Source organism: Hibiscus syriacus, unplaced genomic scaffold (genome assembly GCF_006381635.1).
Source record: "Hibiscus syriacus cultivar Baekdansim isolate YM2019G1 unplaced genomic scaffold, ASM638163v2 tig00111662_pilon, whole genome shotgun sequence".
Classification (NCBI taxonomy): Eukaryota; Viridiplantae; Streptophyta; class Magnoliopsida; order Malvales; family Malvaceae; genus Hibiscus; species Hibiscus syriacus.
The window spans coordinates 1,661,875-1,685,592 of record NW_024063150.1 but is presented as its reverse complement, the minus strand read 5'-3'; the positions used below and the strand labels follow the sequence as shown (position 1 = coordinate 1,685,592).

Below are 23,718 nucleotides of genomic sequence, written 5' to 3'. Positions count from 1 at the left end.
AACTCTGAGTAGCAACACTCTAATCATTCTTATCATACTTTCCTTCAATATCTTTTTGAATTGAAAGGACAACTTACACTTTCTGGGTTCATTGACACTCTCAAAACTCACACTTTTTCGTTATTACTAGATCTGACTTACCATGCGTACCACTTGTCGGTATATCCCCTGTAATGATCACCATTCTTAGCTATTCGAATATGCGCTCAACTGAAGATACTTTGACGTATTACACTTAGTATGGTTATATCAGTTATAACCCACTCCTATGAGTGTTTTCAAGCCCCTTTGGCCTTTTTTGTTTCTCGTGGACTAAGTTATACCTTTACGAATCATCCTGTGCTCTTACGGGCCTTAAAGATGTCAAATTTAACCATTGATATATGTAGTATCGATATTATACTAGCATTATCGATACCCTAAGGTTATATATTGATACCCCTAAGAGTATCGATACAAAAAAATGCATTATGTTTATGAAAATAACCCAAATATCAATACTTTAGGGGTAGTATTGATACTTTCCCTAGCAATATCCATACTCCCTGCCTAAAATCCCTAAATTTTACCCTAATTCATTCAATATCAATACTCGAACTTGAAAAAGACTTGTTTATGTTCGCCCAAAAATCATCCTAAATGTCTTAGTTTGGTTCTTAGTCTTGTGCTAAAGCTTTAGAGTGTTAATTAAGGTTTTAAGGTGACATAAAAATACTTTCTTAAAACCTAAAATGTCATTTAATCATAAAATTAATTATAAACCCTAAAATACTTAAATAATTAAATCCTAGCAAATCTTCAAATTTATGAAAGCCTTATCAAACCAAAGGATTAGAAATACACTACTTTGATGTTTGAATCTCGAAATAGAGCTCATTGATGAGCTACACTTCCTTCCCCTAAGATTTGGATGAAAATGCCACTTTTCTTCTTAATTATAGCTCATGGAGAGGATGAAAAGAGAAGAAAATATGGATGAAAATAAAAATGAGGAGATGCTAAATGAAAAGAAACATAAAGCCTTCATTTTTTTTAAATCAGAAAATTATGCTTTTGGTCTTTTTTCATCATTCCACTACACAAAACCCCTCTTTTTATGGCTAATTGGGCCCAAGTCCAACCCAAATAAGCCCAACTTAACCCAATGACTCAAGTTATGAAATCCACGGGGTTCACATGTCCTTTGGGTAAACCCAAAATTACCAACCCAAAATTTGGCATATTACAAGAACCTTGAATGATGCTTAGTCCAATTATACAACAATCGAGAAGAAATTGATTAATTTTGTTTTTGCCTTTGATATGTTTTGAGTTTATCTTGTAAGGAAAAGTGAAATTGTATATACAAACCATTCAACAATGAAACACTTGTTTATAAAAAAATAGAGATTGATACGATGGGTGTTGTTGCTACAAGAGTTTGATAAAAAGATTGAAGACAAGAAGGGGATCGAGAACCAAATAGCTAATCATCTATATGAATTAGAATTAGGAAGTGACAATGACAATAAAATTATGATTGTAGACCATTTTTTTTTGGATGAAATCTTTTTGTTGTTGTAGTATTACCTTGGTGTGTTGACATTGTGAACTATTTGGTGAGTGGATTATTGTCATCAAACCTTAATAACCAAGGAAAGAAGAAATTTTTGAGAGATGTGAAGTCCTATCACTGGGATGAGCCTTATTTGTTCAAGCAATATAATGATCATATTGTGAGACGAAGCATGTCTGAATGCGAGACATAGAGCATACTGCATCATTGTCATAATGCACCCTACGATGGTCACTTTAGAGGAATACACACTACTTCTAAAGTCATTCAATACAATTTCTATTGACCAACTCTGTTTAAAGATGCTAATGAATTAGTCAAGCATTGTGACCGTTGTCAGTGAACTTATAGCATTTCTTACCACAGTGAAATGCCAATACAACTAATACTGGAAATTAAGTTGTCTGATGTTTGAGGATTAGACTTCATGGGGCCTTACCCATCATCATTCAATAATCTTTATATTCTTATTGTTGTGTACTATGTCTCTAAATAGGTTGAAGTTGTAGCATTACCTACAAATGATGCTAAATCAGTTTTGAAGTCCATTCATAAGAGCATTTTTAATCTCTTTGGAACACCGAGAGATTTTATTAGTAATGATGGATCTTATTTTAAATGTAAGCAAGATGCTAATGCTTTTTTTTCCCAGTATGGATGAAGTATCATATTGCTACAACATATTATCACCAATACAATAGATAAGTCAAGGTCTCAAACTATGAAATCAAGCAAATTTTAGAGAATGTTGTGAATCCATCAGTTAAAGATTGGTCTTTGCAATTAGTTTATGGAAAGATATGGCACTTACCGGTTGAGTTGGATCACAAGACGATGGGGGCACTTCAGAAACTCAATTTTAACCTTGATGCGATGGGTGAAAAGAAATTACTCGAATTGAATGATCTAGAAGAACTTCGCAACAATGCCTATGAGAGTGTGAAGATTTACAAGGATAAAAGTAAAAGTTGGCATGACAAGAACATAATGCCACGATAATTTTATGTTGGATAACAAGTATTAATGTTCAATTCAAGATATAAGCTATTCTTGGGAAAGTTGAAATCTAGGTGGTTTGCACCTTTTGAAGTAGATAAAACATTTCCTTATGGAGCAATGGCGATCAAAAACTTAATGGATGGAAGCATGTTCAAGATTAATGGGTAGCGATTAAAACATTATTACGTCGATAGACCTCGATTAGTCATTAAATTATTTTCAATAAGTCAATTTTGACATTATATCAATTTTAGCTTTTTATTTTTTATAATTTTATTTTGATTTTTTTCAGATCTTGTTCCACATCGATTATCACACCATCAGCCATCACATGTTACCTTTGTTTCCTAGCATCAACTGAAGTTAAAAACAACAATTGTTGCACAACATATTCAACAACAATAGGGGAGTGTTGTTGTCCCTTCTCCCATGTTTTATTTTTCTATTTTTATTGTTGTGTTTATATGCATTGCGAGCAATGCACATCTTAGGTTTGAAGGTGTGCGTTGTTCGTTTGTTATGATCATTCATCATTTGCAAGCATATAGTTTAGAATTATGTATTATTTTTTCTTCTACTGTCACTGCATTTAAGATAAAATGTTGCCATAGTTGATGAAGTTTTTAATCTTTTTTAGAAGTTCGATGATGAGAAAAATTTAAGTAGTGAAATAAGAGGAATGTGTTAGATTCTTACTAGAGTTAGGATTTATAGAAAACTTTAACATAATATGTGTATATTTTAATACTTAGAGACATTAGAAACAGTTAAACCCTACAAATCTCACAATATTAGTAAGTATTGTAGCAAACATTCGAGCTTTTAAAGGAATGCTAGGGGCGCCTAACACTGGCTCTAGCATTAAAAAGGAAAGAATACCCAAGGTGCCTAAAATTAGCTCCAGCGAGAAAAAACAAGAAGAAGAAGAAGAAGAAAAATATATTTTGTAACTTATCAATCTACTAGATGTGTAGAACATTGGCTCTATCTTTGAAATTGAAAATGACAAAAGATGGTGCTAGAGGTGCCCAACACTTTCTCTTTCATTAAAAATGGAAAAATACTAGAGGTGCCCGACATTGGCTCTAGTAAAGAAATAAAGTTAGGAATATGTTGGTACATCATTAAAAGTTTAAATAACTGAGTCAAATTATTTTTTTCTAATTTAGTTAAGTATTGATATACACCTTCCTTGCACACTACAACACTCTATAGATTCTGAATTTGTTAAGTTGATGATATATTCCTTAATTTAAGATCAATTAAGGCTACCACATACGTGGCAACAATGAAAAATTCAGAGAATTGAACAAGTGAGTTAAAAATCTAAGTTAACCAGGTGGTATTGTTCAGCATAGTTGTATTATTTGCATTGTAGTTGCTTGAGAATAAGCAAACACTTAGGTTTGGGAGTGTGATTACTCTCAATAAAGTTATTATTTAGAGTTTTTTTTACTTAGGTTAAGTTTGGACTTAAACATTTTTATGATCATATTTAGATTATTTTAGCATATTTTGCATGATTTGCACATTGAGAGTAAGTTGATAGTTCGTGAGTGAATTTTGATATTTTGTTGTGATATTGCTACACCGATGCTGTGACATTTGTTGATGTTATAGATGTTGCTGTAAGTAGTTGATAGACAAGATTGTGGAACTGTTGCTGTAGCAATTGATTTGTTACCACATATCATAAGAGAAATTTCTAGAATTAGATAATTGTTCATAGCTGCGAAAAAAGGCTGGAATTTAAAGAAAAAAAGGGATTTTTTTTAAAAAAAAGATTTTTTCTATTGGCGAAAAGTTTGACTTTTGGAGGCTATAAATAATATACTTTTTACACACTTTATGGATCCCTAAAAACCCTAATTGTTTAATTTCCTCTTACTATTTTGCTCATTTATCGTCGACCATGAAAGGATAAAATCCTTGGGGAAAACAACACTTGTACGTGGAGCAGCAACAACCGTGAGAGCGATAGCTGACGATCAATTAGGTGTCATCTTAGTGATTTAGGTGAAACTTGAGAAGGGGGATTTATTTTGTTTAAGAGGATTTATTTTTATTTTACGTTGAGATGTTAAACTTGGATCCTATATTTTGAATATATTGATAAATTTCATGTTTATTCGTTATGCCTCAGTAACTTTGATTGGTGTTGCTTGAGTTTTATTTTTGACTTGTTTGTAGAGATATAAATTGCCCAGTAATGCGTTGAGAGATGAGTTGCATCATGAATAACATCAATGTCTGTGAGGAGTAGCGTTTAGCACAGAAGAGATTTTTGTTGACTGTTTTGTCGTAATATTCTTAATACGCTTATTTGGATTACTATAAAGTCTTTCTTTGTAAGTTATTGGTGAATATTTTCGAGGGAAGAATAACTTGATAGGCTAATGCTAGACACCTCAATCTTGTTGCTACAACATTGTTAATTGCATGTTGCTGTGTAACATTTAACAATCTTTTGTCTGAATCGATCATTGCTTCATTTACTAACAAAATAAAACAAAAATGTAATATCATGTGTGATTTTTAAAAAATATAATAGTAATGTGACCAAAACAAAATAAAAGTAATAGTTGAAATACTAAATATGTAATTTACCCTAAAATAAAATATATTGATATCCAAAATTTATACTTAACCCTATTATTTGCCCTGACCATCTCAATCGAATTCATTCCTTGATTGGAAGGCTGAGGGCTGCAAATGCATGGAACTTGACAACCGCAGCTTAATAATCTTAGTACCCTTTCTTGGTCTAATAGAACGTCTAATTGTATTCTTCATAACATCTCATGCATCCACCATGGATTTCGAGAATAGCACGAAGAAGAAAAAATACGATGGAATTTAATTTTTTATTTTTAATTGTTAGATAAATTATCATAAACATCATTAAATTTTAGTTTACGTATCAATTTAGTCTATAAGAAAAATATCAATTTAGTCTATAAGAAATATATTAATTCTTTCAATTGTTGTAGTTGATCGTTATTCGTAGTAAGATTGATATCAATATTTGCATTTCATTCATCTTTCTTTTTCTCATATTATTTTTTCACAAACTCCCTCAAAATTAACGATTTTTTTCTAAAAATTCAACTTCTAATGCTCTGATATCCTCCGATAGTTGTATAGTGATGCTAGTTTCAAGATATGTTATTCGTCTTTTCGAAAGAATGCTTCTCATTGTTCGAATTTTCAAACAAACACTTCAAATCTCTCGGATCCAAGAAAACCTCCAAACCCCAAAATGATTTTTTAATGTATTTATTCTTGTGAGTTTTAAAAATATTTAAAAAAAAATTAACTTGATAAAGTGGTAAAAGATATAATATTAGTTCATCAATGTTTAGGATAGCCCCGAAAAAAAAGTTAAATAATGAAAAATTACAATGTCTAAAAATAATTGAAAAAACCTTAATTTTGATAAAAATATGATGTGAAATAAAATTATTTTTGTAACTTCTACATTAGATATTATTGGTTTAACAATCTAATACATCAATTGAAACCAAAACTAAAATACAATACTAGAATTAAATCAATTTAAATTTCAATAATAAAATCGAAATTCAATGACATTTAGTGTTTGTTTAAAATAATGTTGATCAAGAAAATTAATTTTTCGCTAGTCAAACATTAAACAAAATGAGAAAAACGTTTATTCAAAAAGTATTATTTTACGTGAAACAAACAAATACTTAGAGTAGTTTTCCGTAATTGTTATGATCATGCACCCATAAGTACGGTGTTTAAGTTGAAAATTTCTTTAGTTTGTGCCATATTAAAACATGGTGGATTTGATGCCTGTACTTTTCATTCTTTTCTAAGTGAGGCTGTTTAACATATATTCGAACATGAATACGAAGATATGATCTTCTATGTATAAGGAAAGCTTAAAAAAGTTTAATATATATATGTACTTAAAAACTTATACCCAACCCATATAATAGAGCTTGCGAGACATCTACTCTACTCCCTCTAATTGTCCAATCTAGTGCATTGAATTTGACATATCTACTTCACGTGTACATGTACTCCGGTCATTAGAATTAAATTTCTCTCTACCGGTGGGTGTAACATATAATGTTAACTCATGATATCATACAGGTTCGGGATACCTCAGGGTCGTTCGAGCCCCATTCCTTGCTTCGGAGCAATCGAACTCGTTTGTGGCCGTGCTGTTACAACTTTAAAAGTACAAAATGAATAGTGTTCTCATAGTTGATTTTGATGATGGAAAGATCAAGAACATACACAGTCGGCTGTGTTGTGATTCACATGTTAGCAGAATGCACTGGGTTTCACTGGTTCGAAAGCTGCGAAGCTAAGAAACTTTCCGAGATTGGTCTTCCCGTGATCGCAACTGACCGACTTGTCAAGGTGAGTTGCTCCAATAAATCCAACTAATGCACTGCAAGATGTTGTATTCTTTAGAGTTGTGATATTAGTTATCAATCTATTTTAGGCAGGGATTCAAAAAAGGGCCGTGTAACGGTATAACGGTCGTTATATCGTGGTATTGGCGGCTTTCGTTACCGATATCAGCCGAAATCACGGTGTGAAACGGAATCACACCCATAACGACTGTAATTTAACGGGTAACGGTCGATCGCGGCTATAACGGACCGTTTTTCCCGTTAATCCCCGTTAATGGATCCTCTTAGTCTTCCTCGAGAAGAGCTTCCAACCAGGTGGTTGGCGCTGAGCGCAAGCGGGCAAGTCCAGCTCGACTCCCTTCACCACCACTACCACCGCTGGAGCTGATACTTCTGGCAGGCGTCGGTTTCATCTGCTTCTCTGTTCACTGTTCAATTTGAGGGAGATGAAGGCTTCATCCTTGAACGAGCAAACTGCATTGCCTCTCTTAAAGATTATTTTTTCTCTATTTTTGCATGAATTGCTGATGAAGCATCTTTGGAGAAGCTTCTAGAGGATAGTGGTGCTAGTTGGTTACTGGAAGGATCACTTGTTTGCATAATAGGTTGCTGGATGGCTGAAGAAGAAGTTGGACGGGGCCTAACCGGGTTTGGGTTAAATGGGTTAATGTTTGGTTTGCATTAATTTGTGTTGTAATTTGGACTATTGAATTTGTAATAGAAAAGTAGACTGTTTGACATCAATTTGGATTTTGATTGTTCTTTCATTTTTATTGTACAAAAGAAATTAGGCGTTTGAGATTAATTTTTTTTTTTACAAAATACTCTAAAAATCATTAAAAGTTATTTTCTATAATTATAATTATAATTACTATATTTTATAATAAGTTGTGCGAATTTAAAAAAAATCACGTCCACGATACCCGCAGTGACCGCGATAACATCCATTACGTCCGCGACCGCGATAAATGCAACAAGTCCGAAAACGCGACCGCGTCCATAATTTGAATCCTGATTTTAGGTACAAGAAGATGAACCAGTACTCCAAGCATTTAAGTTAACGAGTAGAAAGAAAATCGGCGCCTTACCCGTTGTTGATGGTGAAGGAAAAATGTTGTCGGTAGCATAAGCCTTGAGATATACAGCTCCTTTTGACTGCACCGGAGATCTACCTTGATTACAGGCCAGTGATGAAATTATGCTGCAACAATGCACTAATAGCAGTTAAAAAGCACTTGGAGGAACAAGACACGAGATCACCGATGTTGAGTGGCAGGATCACCTGCAAAAGGCACCAAACGGTTAAAGAACTGATTCAGACGCTTGATCGGGGAAGATCCAAAGACTCTACATCGTTGATGACATCGGGAGTTCGGAAGGAGTGGCCATGCTTCAAGACATCATTTCGAGGTTAGTATACGAATCACCTGGATAATTTGGCGATTTCTTTGATGGTGCGTTGCCTTTAAGAAGCTTTCAAATCAACTTGAACCCAAATAAAATCAGATTAAATTTTTAAACTTCAAATTGAATAATTCGAGTTTTTTTAAGAACTTGAATATATAAATTCGAGTTAAACGATTTAAATTATTTCATTCAATCATTCAACGAAGTCCAGCTGATTCTAATTTCTGGTTCAATTTGTACGGTTTTCTGGAACAACTAGACCAATCAGTTGAACTTCCTGGTCAGATCTAGTTTTTAAATCCCCGATCTCAATCGATCTACGCCATTCATTTTCTCATTTGGTAAACCATCAAGAGCATGCTCCTAGCTGGCCAACAAACCATGAATCTAATTTTATCTCCGGCTGTCTGGCCTGCTAAAAATGCCACATTAACCACCAACTGGATCACAAGAGGATGTGATGAATGAATGACTAATCAATCAGGGATCAAATGGACCCTTCAGTTTATTCGTGAAGGGGAAATATGACAAATGAATTGGTCTAAAGAAAGTGCAATTAATGCAATCTTGAGACCAAACAGGATCCAGCGAGTTCCTGCTGTAAAAGCAAAGACAGTGCATGCTTATTTGGACCAAAATTTATGAAACCATGTGGGTTGTACTTACGATTTCATGTTGCCCGGAAGCAGGGTGGTCCGGCTTCAACTTTAATGTCCCTCTTGTTGCCGGTGCTTCGTAGATTGCTCTTTCTGGCATGAAACTGTATATTAGTTCAACCTAGTTTCTAATCCATTCAATTTTGTGTACCAAAATATCAAAAATACTAAAGAGGGGCACAGATATTAAGGAATTCTTTGGATCCAAACCGTGCAATAGGAAGTTGCATTAATAAAATATGAGAGAGACAGTTAGAGAATTAAGGATATGAGATTCAAACCCTAAACTTCCGAAATGACAGTTCATATGGATGCATGCATAATCGAATTGAGCTAAATTCGTATTCAAACAGTGTTATGATTTGTCCTGATTTTCATATTTGGTCAGGACGTCTCCATTGAAGTTAATTAAACTGCAACTTCCACAGATTTACCAGTCCTAGTTTTGGGGTCAAGTCTTTTAGGGTTTTTACACTTGGGTTTGTCAGTCGAATCCGGCTCACTCCAGATTCGAATCATTTTGTATTAGGCTTCATATTGGGCAGGCTTGGATTGTGAATGCTTATGGTCAAATCGAGTTCGACTGGCTTCAGACTCGGGCCAACATTGAGAGGTCTGCTCAAAACCAAAATATAGCTATTGGTTTCAATCCTACAAATAAATAGACATCCGTATTAGTTAGATATTACAGAGTGAGAAGCTTTCATTCTGCTCTCAGACATTCGGGCACTTGGGAATTTTATGTACAAGAGAACAATGGATATATATACTGCCACAAGGTTAATGGTAATTTCTGAAAATGAAGCAAGAGAGATCCCCACACAGAGCAACTATAGACCATAATACAATATATGAATCGTAATCGCTTCTTTCACAAAAACTGAATTTATAACATCTAACAGATGAAATAATAAACATGTAACCAGATTTATCTATGTGAAAATTCTTGCTTCAGCCAGATGTTGATGAGCAAAAGGACCATACCTGTAATGAGATTCCGATACTATGAACCCTTTCTTCTCACATGGTGAAGAACCAGTGGAGATCCTTCAAACAAATCCAATATATAGTTTTCTAAACTTAATGTATTTTCCAGCATGTCTTCCGCTCTCTAGCCGACTCCCGAACCTCCCGAAGAAGGATCTGTAAGCTGGAATTACTTTCTCCGATATAGATAGTCGAAGCTCTTCACGAAGTTGAGGATCTGGGACTTTCCAACCAGTTTGAGTCCTATATGTTTCTTCGAAGCATGCATTGAAGCTCTTAAATCTTTCCTTAAGGTCACCTTGGAGACATTGTTAGAGCTGCTACCAATTCCTTCATCTTTAAGACAATGCAGAGCTTTGATCCAACAAGCCCTTAGATAACTCATGGCATGCTGACGTATCTGGCCACTTCGTTTACGAACCCAATTGTCTCCTAAAAGCTTTCTTAGCTCCGAATTCTTCACCTTTTGTACGATGTACAGAATATTGTTCATCAAAAAATATAAAATGTAAAGCACAATCTTCATACAGCTTTGATTTCTCCTCGAGATTAGTTTCCAAATACGATGTCAACGACAACAACCGTTTTGCGAACGGGGTCTTGGTTTCCAACTCGATATCTTCACCATCCAATCCATTAGCTACATCCTCATTATTCTCCAATAAAGAATTCAGCATTTCATTATAATCCACAAGCAATATCACATAATGCATCACGTAACGTGTAAGGATGAATCTCTCCATTGTGCATAGGTATCTTTGAAGCCTCATTCTTTAGGGCATTCTCAAACTCCATGAAAGTCCATTTCTCCGTATCCCCTAATTCTGCCAACACTCCCTTCACTTCGCAACACACAAATTCGTCCATAACCATCATCTTGAAATCCAGCAATGCATCGGCCAACACATCGTACATATCCAGAATCCTAAAAAGCTTCTCAGATGATCTTTTTCCCAATGGAAACAGCTTCTCCGAAATTCAACAACTGCATTATAAGCCCTTTGCTGTCTCGTTATAACATATATGTCATAACCATTTAAAAAAAACAATTAAATATTATTTTAAAAAGACAATTATGACTTTATTTTGAAAAAAAATTTGGGGATTTATGAATTGATTTGAAATAAATTGAAAGGGAGTCATCGACATTTGGGTTAGGAAGGTCGAATACCTAAAAGCGTCTTTTAAAAATAATTTTAATAAAAATCATTTTTTAAAACAAAAATTGGTATGTGTTATCAAAGATTAATTTTTTGGATCTAAGAGTCGGTTACGTGTGGGGATGTATTAGCACTCTCAAAACGCCCAAAATTGATACTAAATCGCTTACACGTTGCCGTAAATGGTGGAAAATATAAATCGAATACAAAGTTAGAATATGATTCATTTATTAAAGATTAAATAATTTGCTTTGAATTAATAACTTAAAGAAAATCCTTTAACTCGATAAGAAATCTTGAAATTTGCTATCCTCCGTCGGGAAAACTATCTCAACTATTTCTCATTCGTAAAAGGATATCCAATCTTCGAATATATAAAAAAACGCAAATCGAATATAAATGGAATATCGTCAATTTGCATAAAAATAAATTACTATATAAAAACACATTGAATCATTTAAATAAAAAATAAATTATTAAAATAAGCTAGATTTATTTCAAGTTTCCATTTTATTTAAATGTCGTATCGGATCGCACCACTTCGACCAAATGATGCTTTCCATGCCCATTCTACGAAACGTGTTCTTGAAAATATTCGAATAAAATCGATAGATAAAGGAAAACGATGAAAACAAATACGATTTGAAATCTTATAAAAATAAAATATTTACAACACATAAAACTAATAATGTCTATCTAAAATAATACAGAGAGTTGTAATATACAAACTATACATATACATGAAGGACTAGAACAAAACAAAATAAAAATTACAGCTCTAAACACAAATAACATAAATAATCACATTGGAGAATTTAAGTGACCAAAATAGTATTAACAGAAATATGAGAGGCTGAACAACAAATACAAACAAACCAGAGCCAAGATCGAAAATATTAAACAATACAGGTACTGAAAATGAAAATAACCCATAAATAATATTAAGAACTTAAATGAAATAAACCATAAACATAAAAGGTCGAACAATAATTAAACCAAATGCAAAGCAATGACTAAAATGAATGATTTGCAAATATCTTGACCAAAATGAAACATTAACAAGGATAACATAATATATAATAACATGACTAAAACATAAATACTGAAAAATAAATGCTCGAAACCAAATAAAATAAACTTCATTAAATGGCTTCATAATGAGATTACAAAACATGGGGACCTAAAACTAATTATCCCCAAAAAGATAGAAAAACACGGGCTAGGGATTGAAACTGCGTCATTTTACTCCGAGTATATAAGACCAAGCTGAGGCTTTTCTTCATCCCCTCCTCATTTCTTCTCTATTTCAAAAAACCAGAGAGAGAGAGAATCACAGAACTCTCTCAACTTCCCCTCGTCGGGGAGAGAGAGGTAGCCGCCGTTGGCCGCGCTCACGGCGGCCCATGGTGGTCGTAGAGAGCCAAACACCCAAAACAGATCATCTCCTCGCCCTCAACACGAAACTCAACCCCATTTAACCTAAAAAACCCTATATCTAGGCTTTTACCTCTCAGAAACTTTGAAAACCAGTGGCTTTTGCGCTCTCTACTTGCTTATAACCAAGGTAAGAACCTTCTCTCTCTATTTTTCTTCTTTGATTTTCTTTTTTTTTCTATCCTGTTTCGTGTTTGAATTTTTTCCTTTATGGTTTTGTAACACCCCCAACCCGTATCCGACCCGGATACGAGTCCGAAGTGTCACATTGACTTTTCAAAACAATCATTCGTATAAAATAGTGAGTAATTTAAAATTTTTTATAACATTTAACCTATTCAAAACGTTTAAAAAAATATATCAGAGTTCATACAATTTATATCTTTAGACTACATGTCAACTACACTCTATATAGAGTACATATATTTTCTGATCTGACATTTGGTAAGGAGAACTGACCTGTCTTGCTCCGCATTACTCTTTACTCTTCTCAAAACCTACGTGTGAAACAATCACACTCTAAGTCGTTGACTTAGTGAGGCATATAAAACATAATAATAATGCATTTCTCATAAATATAAACATTCAATCTATGAATTCAATCGGGTCGCATATAATTCAATATACATGATAACATAAGATAATACAAGTACTTTTAATACCTTTTTATCGTATAAGTATATATAACGAACATTTCTATACATACCATGGAACAAATATACTACTTCACAACAAAACATACATAGTAGCAAATCAATTTATTTATTTACTCTCTGTAAAGACCATGTATTAGCCCATGTATACTTTTGAGAACTTAAGGTATGTGAGTACATTGAGGTTGTGCACACATATGCTGTCACCACAGCTCGATCAATGTCCCGAAGGACCAGTCCATAGATTCCAAAGAACCTAGGTAATCAGTCCATATGTCCCGAAGAACATAGGTAAACAGTCCATATGTACCGAAGAACATAGGTAAACAGTCGATATGTCCCGAAGAACATAGGTAAACAGTCCATATGTCCCGAAGAACATAGGTAAACCCTCGACCCTTGGCATGCCAACTATACCCCTAGCTCTCCTATCACATAACATGGGCATTATCATTTATAACAGTTCACATTACTTATTCATATTCTTTCTCTTATAAACACATATCTTTTCTTTTCAGTCACGTATCACATGTACGTGTAATCATTGATCTCATAATCACATGTTCATTATCTTCTATCACATACCACATGTATGTGTAAACATATATCTAATATCATATGTTGCATGTAATCACATAGATCGTATCATATAGCTTCTTTCACATATACATGTAATCACTTAGTCTATTTTCATGTAATTCTTTTCACTTCTCATATGATTTTATATTCATATCTCACATAGCTCATATCACCTTGCATTGTTTCATATAAACATATATGTCATATCTTGTTCGCATATATTTTCTATATAACTCATATATCTCATAGTTCTTTCACATAGCTCACTATCATATTTTCATATCATATATCTTATAATAGATCCTTATATCATCATTTGTTTCCTTTCTACCTATTCATAATCACATAACATATACAAAGCATATCATTATCTTTAGTCATGCATACATACAATCAATGTAATACAGATAATCACATATAATTATAACAACACATACTCATGTCTTTGACTTCATGCATATTACTCTAGGAAATAGACCCATCGTAAGTCTTATTTCCATTAAACACTACATATCACTAGTATGCACTCACCTCAGCCTTGCTTTGATTCGATTATAATCCTTTGATTATTCCGGAACTTGTTTAGGCTTAATATCTACATAAATATATCATTTCAAATCAACTATGAGAAGCCTAAACTTTAAACTGATGTTAATAACTTAAACCGGTTTAATGAATCAAATTCTATATTTTCATTTAGGGGGGAATCGATACCCCCAGGGGAATCGATACCCCCTGAACATACTGGAATTTTTTGTTCAAGAGGGGAATCGATTCCCATTCATAGGGTATCGGTTCCCTCTACCCAGAAATTGTATTTTAAGCTCGGAAATCATCAATTTTTCCTTCAATTCTTCTATTTTAAACCCCTACCATGTCATTAAACTCAACTACCATTACTTAAACTAACTTATATCCATAAAATCATCTATAACTTCAAAATCCTATCCTTCATATGAAATTCAAGAATCATACTCAATTTTCCATATGTTATAAATACAATTCTAACACTTCTATATTCTTATTCTCATAGATGACAAGTCAAATTCAACTTAAAATTCAACTTATCAACTCTATTCCATGATTTCATATAAAAACTCGTTTTCTTAAATCTCTTATAACTTCTTCATCTTTTGATTTTAAGATAACTTAAGCTTTCCTTAAGCTTAGTTATCCTCTAAGGATCAAAACTCATGCTTAAAATCAACAAACAATCAAGAAATTAGAGAACTCACCTTTGCTTGCTTGGCTCTTTCTTTCTCTCGTACATGAAGAAGAATAAGAAGATGAAGAGAACATCTCTTCATCCTTATCCCCTCTAACATATATATCCTTATCATATTTATTTTTAATTCATTTATTAGTTAAATGACCATTTTGTCCTCTACTTCATTTGATAATTACTAACAACTTTTAGGATTTATTTCCAGATAAATCATTGAACTAATCCATTCTTCTACTTTAATCACCAAATTCTGAAACTTTACCATTTAGTCACTAACCCATAGTTTGGGATGTTACAACTCTCCCCTCCTTATAAGAAAATTCGTCCTCGAATTTTCACTGTACATCTTAATAAGAACATATCTTCTAATGTTCTTATGTTGCTTCCCTGACTTATTCTTTCTTGTCATCATCAGAAACTTACTTTTCAATCCTTTAGTTTTCCAACTATCTTTTTCGTTTATACATTCATCTTCTGTTGCTTATCATATAAACAATAACCAGTAATACCAATCCATTATTGTCTTTTCTCTCATTCGATTATGCATTTTTCCTTTGACCTTTCTAAAATTCCATATAATGTCACTCATCACGTTGACAGTAACATCCATCTCATCACTCTATATCATAAATCCATCTATTTCTTCATAACTCTCTAATTACCTTATAACCATACCAAACTTGTATTTCGTCATCATTTGACCAAAACACAACTTTAAATCTTCTTCAATTGTGATTAAACATATACTTTAAGGAGTCAAACAATATTTTCACATCACCTTGCACACTTTTCGTGTTTCTATATCGAACTTATCATTTACACTTCCATACGAATCCTCACTTCATTCACTATATCACATTTACGTAATCAAAATATACAACTATATCCAATACAATTTCATCACAAAATCTTGTTAGTCAACGCTAACTCTTTCATTCTAAAGTACAAATCCTTATCATCTCCACACTCTTTCTTATACACAATACTATCCCTTTGTTTCAAATTCATAACTCTGATTTCATTCATATAATGTTACTTATCATGTAGACAGTAACATCTATTCTTATCACTCAAAATCAAAAATCAATCAATTGATTTCTTTCCTCATTTTCTAATTAATTCACCACAATCCAAACTTTTACTCATTCTTTCATCCTTGTTTGTATTACGATACACATAATCTCTTCATATAACCTTACATACTTTTTTTACTTCTAATCAAACTTATAATATGCACTTCCTTATAATCCTTTATCATTTTTAATCCTTTCATTATCAAAATCTTCTTATAACATAACTAAACTATATCTTTTCATAACTTTCATAATCAACTTTACTTGTGCAGAACCTCATTCTTATCATCTATTGTACTTGTATTTCCTTCAAACATACAAATCTTTATCTTCTTCACCACAACACCTTACTATGATCAAACTATACAACTGTATCCAAATCCTCTACATATTTGGTTATCATAACCGGTCAATATATTATAATTCCATTACATTTTCATCACGTACTATTGTTAGCCAATGCTAACTCTTTCCATCTAGAATGCAAACTCTTTTACAAACAATAACCGCATCACTTGATTTTTTTAATATCCTTATGGTGACACTCGTTCACCATATTCCATCTTATCCACATAATAACAAACTTCTCAATTTAATTTCTCCACTATGGAGAAATGAACATCTTCTAGCATTATCTTCATATCATTTATCCAAAGGTCTGTAACAACAGAGCCTTCCTCAAATTCACCCTTGAGATCGGGTGCTCATAACTCTTTTAACTATTTCGATACATTCATTCTATGAGTTAACGAAGTATACAATTAAAAACACATCGGAATATCATTCAACATCATGAATCATTCTCTAATCTTATACAGACATTCCCTGAGGTTTTCGCTCTTCTCCCTGCCTGGCCAGGGCAGGTGAATGCTATTACCTTCAGGTCTATCGTCTTGTATTTCACTTTGGAAACTCTCATATTTTCATATGCTCATATCATTTCTTTTATCAGATATCACGTGTGTATATGCTCATCCAATTCATATTGTATAACATATGTCAATTGCATATGTTCACATATCATCCATCATATCATATAAACATATATATAAATTTCATAAATCATTCTCTGGTATTCACATATTGTATTTAACATAATAATTTAACTCTATTAACAAGACAACACACTCCTTACCTTATCAGATCAGAAAATTTTTCACTTTGTGTTAGCATGTACACTTTTTAAAACACTTTCGACTTCGTTTTTAGCTTAGAATCGGCTAAACCGTAGCTCTGATACCATTAAATGTAACACCCCCAACCCGTATCCGACCCGGATACGAGTCCGAAGTGTCACATTGACTTTTCAAAACAATCATTCGTATAAAATAGTGAGTAATTTAAAAAAAATTATAACATTTAACCTATTCAAAACGTTTAAAAAAATATATCAGAGTTCATACAATTTATATCTTTAGACTACATGCCAACTACACTCTATATACAGTACATATATTTTCTGATCTGACATTTGGTAAGGAGAACTGACCTGTCTTGCTCCGCATTACTCTTTACTCTTCTCGAAACCTACGTGTGAAACAATCACACGCTAAGTCGTTGACTTAGTGAGGCATATAAAACATAATAATAATGCATTTCTCATAAATATAAACATTCAATCTATGAATTCAATCGGGTCGCATATAATTCAATATACATGATAACATAAGATAATACAAGTACTTTTAATACCTTTTTATCGTATAAGTATATATAACGAACATTTCTCTACATACCATGGAACAAATATACTACTTCACAACAAAACATACATAGTAGCAAATCAATTTATTTATTTACTCTCTGTAAAGACCATGTATTAGCCCATGTATACTTTTGAGAACTTAAGGTATGTGAGTACATTGAGGTTGTGCACACATATGCTGTCACCACAGCTCGATCAATGTCCCGAAGGACCAGTCCATAGATTCCGAAGAACCTAGGTAATCAGTCCATATGTCCCGAAGAACATAGGTAAACAGTCCATATGTCCCGAAGAACATAGGTAAACAGTCGATATGTCCCGAAGAACATAGGTAAACAGTCCATATGTCCCGAAGAACATAGGTAAACCCTCGACCCTTGGCATGCCAACTATACCCCTAGCTCTCCTATCACATAACATGGGCATTATCATTTATAACAGTTCACATTACTTATTCATATTATTTCTCTTATAAACACATATCTTTTCTTTTCAGTCACATATCACATGTACGTGTAATCATTGATCTCATAATCACATGTTCCTTCTCTTCTATCACATACCACATGTATGTGTAAACATATATCTAATATCATATGTTGCATGTAATCACATAGATCGTATCATATAGCTTCTTTCACATATACATGTAATCACTTAGTCTATTTTCATGTAATTCTTTTCACTTCTCATATGATTTTATATTCATATCTCACATAGCTCATATCACCTTGCATTGTTTCATATAAACATAGATGTCATATCTTGTTCGCATATATTTTCTATATAACTCAAATATCTCATAGTTCTTTCACATAGCTCACTATCATATTTTCATATCATATATCTTATAATAGATCCTTATATCATCATTTGTTTCCTTTCTACCTATTCATAATCACATAACATATACAAAGCATATCATTATCTTTAGTCATGCATACATACAATCAATGTAATACAGATAATCACATATAATTATAACAACACATACTCATGTCCATGACTTCATGCATATTACTCTAGGAAATAGACTCATCGTAAGTCTTATTTCTATTAAACACTACATATCACTAGTATGCACTCACCTCAGCCTTGCTTTGATTCGATTATAATCCTTTGATTATTCTGGAACTTGTTTAGGCTCAATATCTATATAAATATATCATTTCAAGACAACTATCAGAAGCCTAAACTTTAAACTGATGTTAATAACTTAAACCGGTTTAATGAATCAAATTCTATATTTTTATTTAGGGGGAATCGATACCCCCCAGGGGAATCGATACCCCCTGAACATACTGAAATTTTTCGTTCAAGAGGGGAATCGATTCCCATTTATAGGGTATCGGTTCCCTCTACCCAGAAATTGTATTTTAAGCTCAAAAATCATCAATTTTCCTTCAATTCTTCTATTTTAAACCCCTACCATGTCATTAAACTCAACTACCATTACTTAAACTAACTTATATCCATGAAAATCATCTATAACTTCAAAATCCTATCCTTCATATGAAATTCAAGAATCATACTCAATTTTCCATATGTTCTAAATACAATTCTAACACTTCTATCTTCTTATTGTCATAGATGACAAGTCAAATTCAACTTAAAATTCAACTTATCAACTCTATTCCATGATTTCATATAAAAACTCGTTTTCTTAAATCTCTTATAACTTCTTCATCTTTTGATTTTAAGATAACTTAAGCTTTCCTTAAGCTTAGTTATCCTCTAAGGATCAAAACTCATGCTTAAAATCAACAAACAATCAAGAAATTAGAGAACTCACTTTTGCTTGCTTGGCTCTTTCTTTCTCTCGTACTTATATATATCCTTATCATATTTATTTTTAATTCATTTATTAGTTAAATGACTATTTTGTCCTCTACTTCATTTGATAATTACTAACAATTTTTAGGATTTATTTCCAAATAAATCATTGAACTAATCCATTCTTCTACTTTAATCACCAAATTCTAAAACTTTACCATTTAGTCACTAACCCATAGTTTGGGATGTTACAGTTTTTCTCTCTATTTTTTCTGTTTGATTTTTTCTCTGTTTTTCTTTTCGAATTGATTTTTCTCTCTTTTCTCTCTTTTTTTTATGGTTTGAATTTTCTGGGATTTTTTTCTCCCCAAATGCTTCCCCCCTCTGAAATCTTCTCTCCTCGTTGCGTGTATGATTTAATGGTAGAAATCAATAGAGTTTTTTTTTTTTTATAGAAATTGATTTTCTTATGTTTAGGCTTTGACATTTTTGGCAAGTTCTTGGATTTGGTGATATCATTTGACATTGATTTGGTTGATTGATTATTTATGTCATTGTTTGGTACGGCTCGATGACGACGACCACTCGAGAAGCAATCGACCGAGGCTCACGCAATTAAGGAGTAGGGTGGTGAGGTGCACGCGCCGGCTGGGAGCTGAAAGGTCAGGCTGCATCAGTTGCTGATATTTTTAGGGTTTAAAACCCTAACCCTTGGGCAATCTGGACTGTTGGATGGATCTAAATTCAAGGGATGAGATTTGGGGCGGCTGGCAGCTAAGGTGGGAACCCTAACGGGTCGGGTTCTCTTGTTGGGCTTGGACGGGTCGGATCGAGTGGTTTCGAGTTGGGCTGGTACTCTTATAGTGGGCTAGCAATTAGATGAGATTTGGGTTGATGTTATTGGGCTTGCTTGTAATCTGAACGTGCAATCAAAATGTAAAATATGTATTAATAAAATAATAATTATTATTATTATAAAAAGACCCGAACAAAAACAGGTATCTACAATATCTCTTTGACCGACTCGGAGCCATCGAATATCATATCACACAGCCTCTTTTCTCCATACAAAAGAACCCTGACAGTAAGCTTAACAGCTTGAATCCATTTCTTCAACTTTTCATCCAATGATTTCCACTCAATCTTTTGAACTTCCTCGATACTCAATTTCTCAACTCCAAGAATTAGCAAACACTCATTCAAAGCATCCTGCCTAACGTTACAATAAGCTTGAACACACTCTTTCTCATACCCAAACCGGATCATCCGGTCCGCAATCTCTTTCAACTCAATGACAGCATGAGTTTATCAAATCCACGCCTAAATCATCTCCCAAGCTTGCTCCTCGTTCGTGAAAGCAGTCTATCTCACTACCGACCTGTGCGAAGCTCTCGAATTCTTCATCAATTTCCACTTCATTCACTGCAAAAGAAAGGGACACCTTTCGGATCGAACCGTAAAGCCTCTCCGCGTCAAGCGGCACTGAGTTCCTACTCAGAATAAGCCGAAACTCATCCTCCAGCCTCAACATGGCCATCTGAAGGGATGTCTCCGCCCGGCATCATTTCGTTATTGGACCGAACAGAGATGTTGACAACCAATTTAAGGATCTCGTCAATCGCAGAGAGGAACTCGGCGGTTTCATCAGGAGAGTCCTCCCAACGAAGAGAGTAGCAGGAAGCGTCGGGGTTCCACCGAAACATCACTTTCTCGGCAGCGTCAAAACGAACGCCGGTACTGTCGTAGTCGCTAATCAAACCGGAGATGTTCGACAAGCTGTTATCGAAACTCGAGAAAATTGAGAGCATGTCTTCACGGACCTCTTTAGGAGTGTTGAGACTGTTAACGATCTGCTGAACCGTTGCCATGACCCGGTCCTCACCACCCGGTCCAAGGCTCGTGGCGGTGGTAGTCGTCGGCTCCATTACTCCGGTTGTTTCAAAGAGTTGGTAATGATTTGCGCTTCAGAATTGTGGTAAAGCGAAATCGCCGGGCACGGTGGTTGGTTAAAGGGGACGAAAGATGAAGTGATGTCGGAGTAAGCAAATTCCAAATGAAAATGGAATTTCTGTACAGTTAATCTCTCTAGTTTTGGGTTCTCAACCTCTGCGTTTAGGCCACTTGGCGCCTTCCATTGGAACTTCAATATCTCGAACGTGTGATCTTTAATTGTCTGCTCTGTGATTGCGGCTAAATTAACTTGAAAACAACTCAAACAAAAATACTTAAATTCTCAACAGATACAATAAAATTAATATTCTTTGAAAAATATTATTATTTTAAGACTAAAGTATAAAGTATAGGAAATGTTTTTTTAATATTAATTAAATTAATTAAATTATTTTATTATATTTTATTCCTAAATGTAATATAAAAATAGAAATTTTTTAATTGATGTTAAAATATTAAAATCTTTTATATGTACCAATACATATTAATATGAATTAAAATAGACTGAAATATATTGATACTTTGTTTTAGACTATTATATAATGTTTAAGAATGATATAATTGCACGAACCAAGTGATTTCCGTGGTAATATAATAATTATTATTCTTTAAGGATTTGAGTTCAAGCATCATAGATACTAGAGATGCGAGCCTTTAATATTAAAAGGTTGAGAATTATTTATACCCCATCTAAAAAAAAGAAATGATATAATTGTCACGGTTTGGTAGTGGTGTGCCCGTCTCAGGAAGAGCATGAGATCCGAATTCGATGAGTTCCAATAAGATCAATTTTTTTTAATTCGGGTTCGAGTAGAGTAGGGTCGATTTTAAGAGAGAGGCTACCGGGTTTGGGTTAGGCATGAAAAATATTTGATCTAACTCATCCGAATATATTTATACATTTTTAATATATTTACAAATCTCTCTCTCTCTCTCTCTCTCTCTCTCTATATATATATATATATATATATATATATATATATTAGGGTTTCTTTTCTTCTTCTTCTCATTTTCATTTATTTTCTCTCTTTTTTTTTCTTTATTTGCTTTCTCTAATATTTGTCTTAGGGGCTGTTTGTTTACTTCATAATGATTAAGTGCTGAATGATTCAAATGTTGAATGATTTAGAGGCTCTGGATGAATTAGCTCTGAATGTGACATGATGTTTGTTTACTAGCTCTGAATAATTTAGAATGTACTTCTGTGCTGAATCATTCAATACTGAATCATTCAAAGGTGCGAAGCAAACGCGCTGAATGCTGAACCGTTCAGTATTCAGCGCTGAATGGTTCTATTAAGAGGTAAACAAACAACCCCTTAGTTCTTTTACCTTCTTTTTGCTATGTGTGTGTGTTTCTCTTCTATTTTATCTCTTAGTTTTCATCTTCCATTGTTCTTTTATTTCTTCTAATTTTTAACTATTATTTTATTGAATATGAAATTGTAAAACTTTGAAACTAAAATCTTGAACCTCAAATTCAAATATGTTGATTCAATTGAAAGTGTAAAATCTAAGCAAGTTATGGATTCAAACAACATAATGTATTTTTTTTTAATAAAAATCATTTTCTGTTATTTTTTTTTTATTTAAATCTGAATCGATAAATGTTTTGGAATGAGTTTTGAAACATGAATTTCTAATGGCTTGAATATGTTGGATTTTTTTGTTTATTTTTCATTTTAAATGAACCCTAATTTCTGGATTGAATCTTGTTTTTTTGTTGTTGTTGTTTATTCTTCATTTTGAATGAAATCTATAAACCCTAATTTATGGATTAAATCGATTGGTGTAGAGGTAGTTCTTGAATATGCATCAGTCGGGTTGGATTTTACCTAAAAATTGGGTCGGGTTCGGGTCAATTTTAATTTTTCTAAAGTTGGGTCGGGTCAGATTTCGGATGAAAGATTAAATTAATTGGGTTGGAGTCGGGGGTGGTCAAAAATCCGACCCGACCTATACCCACCCCTAACCCTATCATCCCTCTTTGGATCATCGTAATGCTGAAGCAGTTGTGATTACTTATGAGAATTATATAATAGTCTATTTGCAACATCTTCATGTCTATATAAAGTGTCAACAATAACAACAACAAAACTCTATTCCCATATACAATGGGGTAAGGGGGAGGTAGGGTAGTAAGCTGCTCCCAACGCCAGGTTGAGAGCAGCTTCC

General features: G+C 33.4%; 1 protein-coding gene and 2 pseudogenes across 1 annotated transcript; 1 reads left to right on the top strand and 2 right to left on the bottom strand.

The window, feature by feature from the left end:
* The first annotated feature begins 6,354 nt into the window (after positions 1-6,354).
* LOC120167106 lies at positions 6,355-8,461 on the top strand (annotated as a pseudogene).
* A 1,593-nt stretch (positions 8,462-10,054) lies between these two features.
* LOC120167105 lies at positions 10,055-10,735 on the bottom strand (annotated as a pseudogene).
* A 9,861-nt stretch (positions 10,736-20,596) lies between these two features.
* LOC120167104 (exocyst complex component EXO70B2-like) lies at positions 20,597-21,519 on the bottom strand. Its single transcript, XM_039176216.1, has 3 exons — positions 21,173-21,519; positions 20,973-21,084; positions 20,597-20,872 (listed from the first exon to the last, which is right to left on the bottom strand). Exons 1-3 carry the CDS (start codon positions 21,517-21,519, stop codon positions 20,597-20,599), a joined length of 735 nt encoding a protein of 244 aa, XP_039032147.1.
* Between the last annotated feature and the right edge of the window lie 2,199 nt (positions 21,520-23,718).

What these genes read in the sequence shown, in the direction of transcription:
- LOC120167104 (XM_039176216.1), bottom strand. Translation starts at nt 21,519, where the DNA reads ATGGAGCCGACGACTACCACCGCCACGAGCCTTGGACCGGGTGGTGAG. An exon ending in GTTGTCAACATCTCTGTTCG is followed by an intron (nt 21,085 to 21,172) that starts GTCCAATAACGA and finishes TATTCTGAGTAG; the next exon opens with GAACTCAGTGCCGCTTGACG. An exon ending in AATTCGAGAGCTTCGCACAG is followed by an intron (nt 20,873 to 20,972) that starts GTCGGTAGTGAG and finishes GAGTTGAAAGAG; the next exon opens with ATTGCGGACCGGATGATCCG.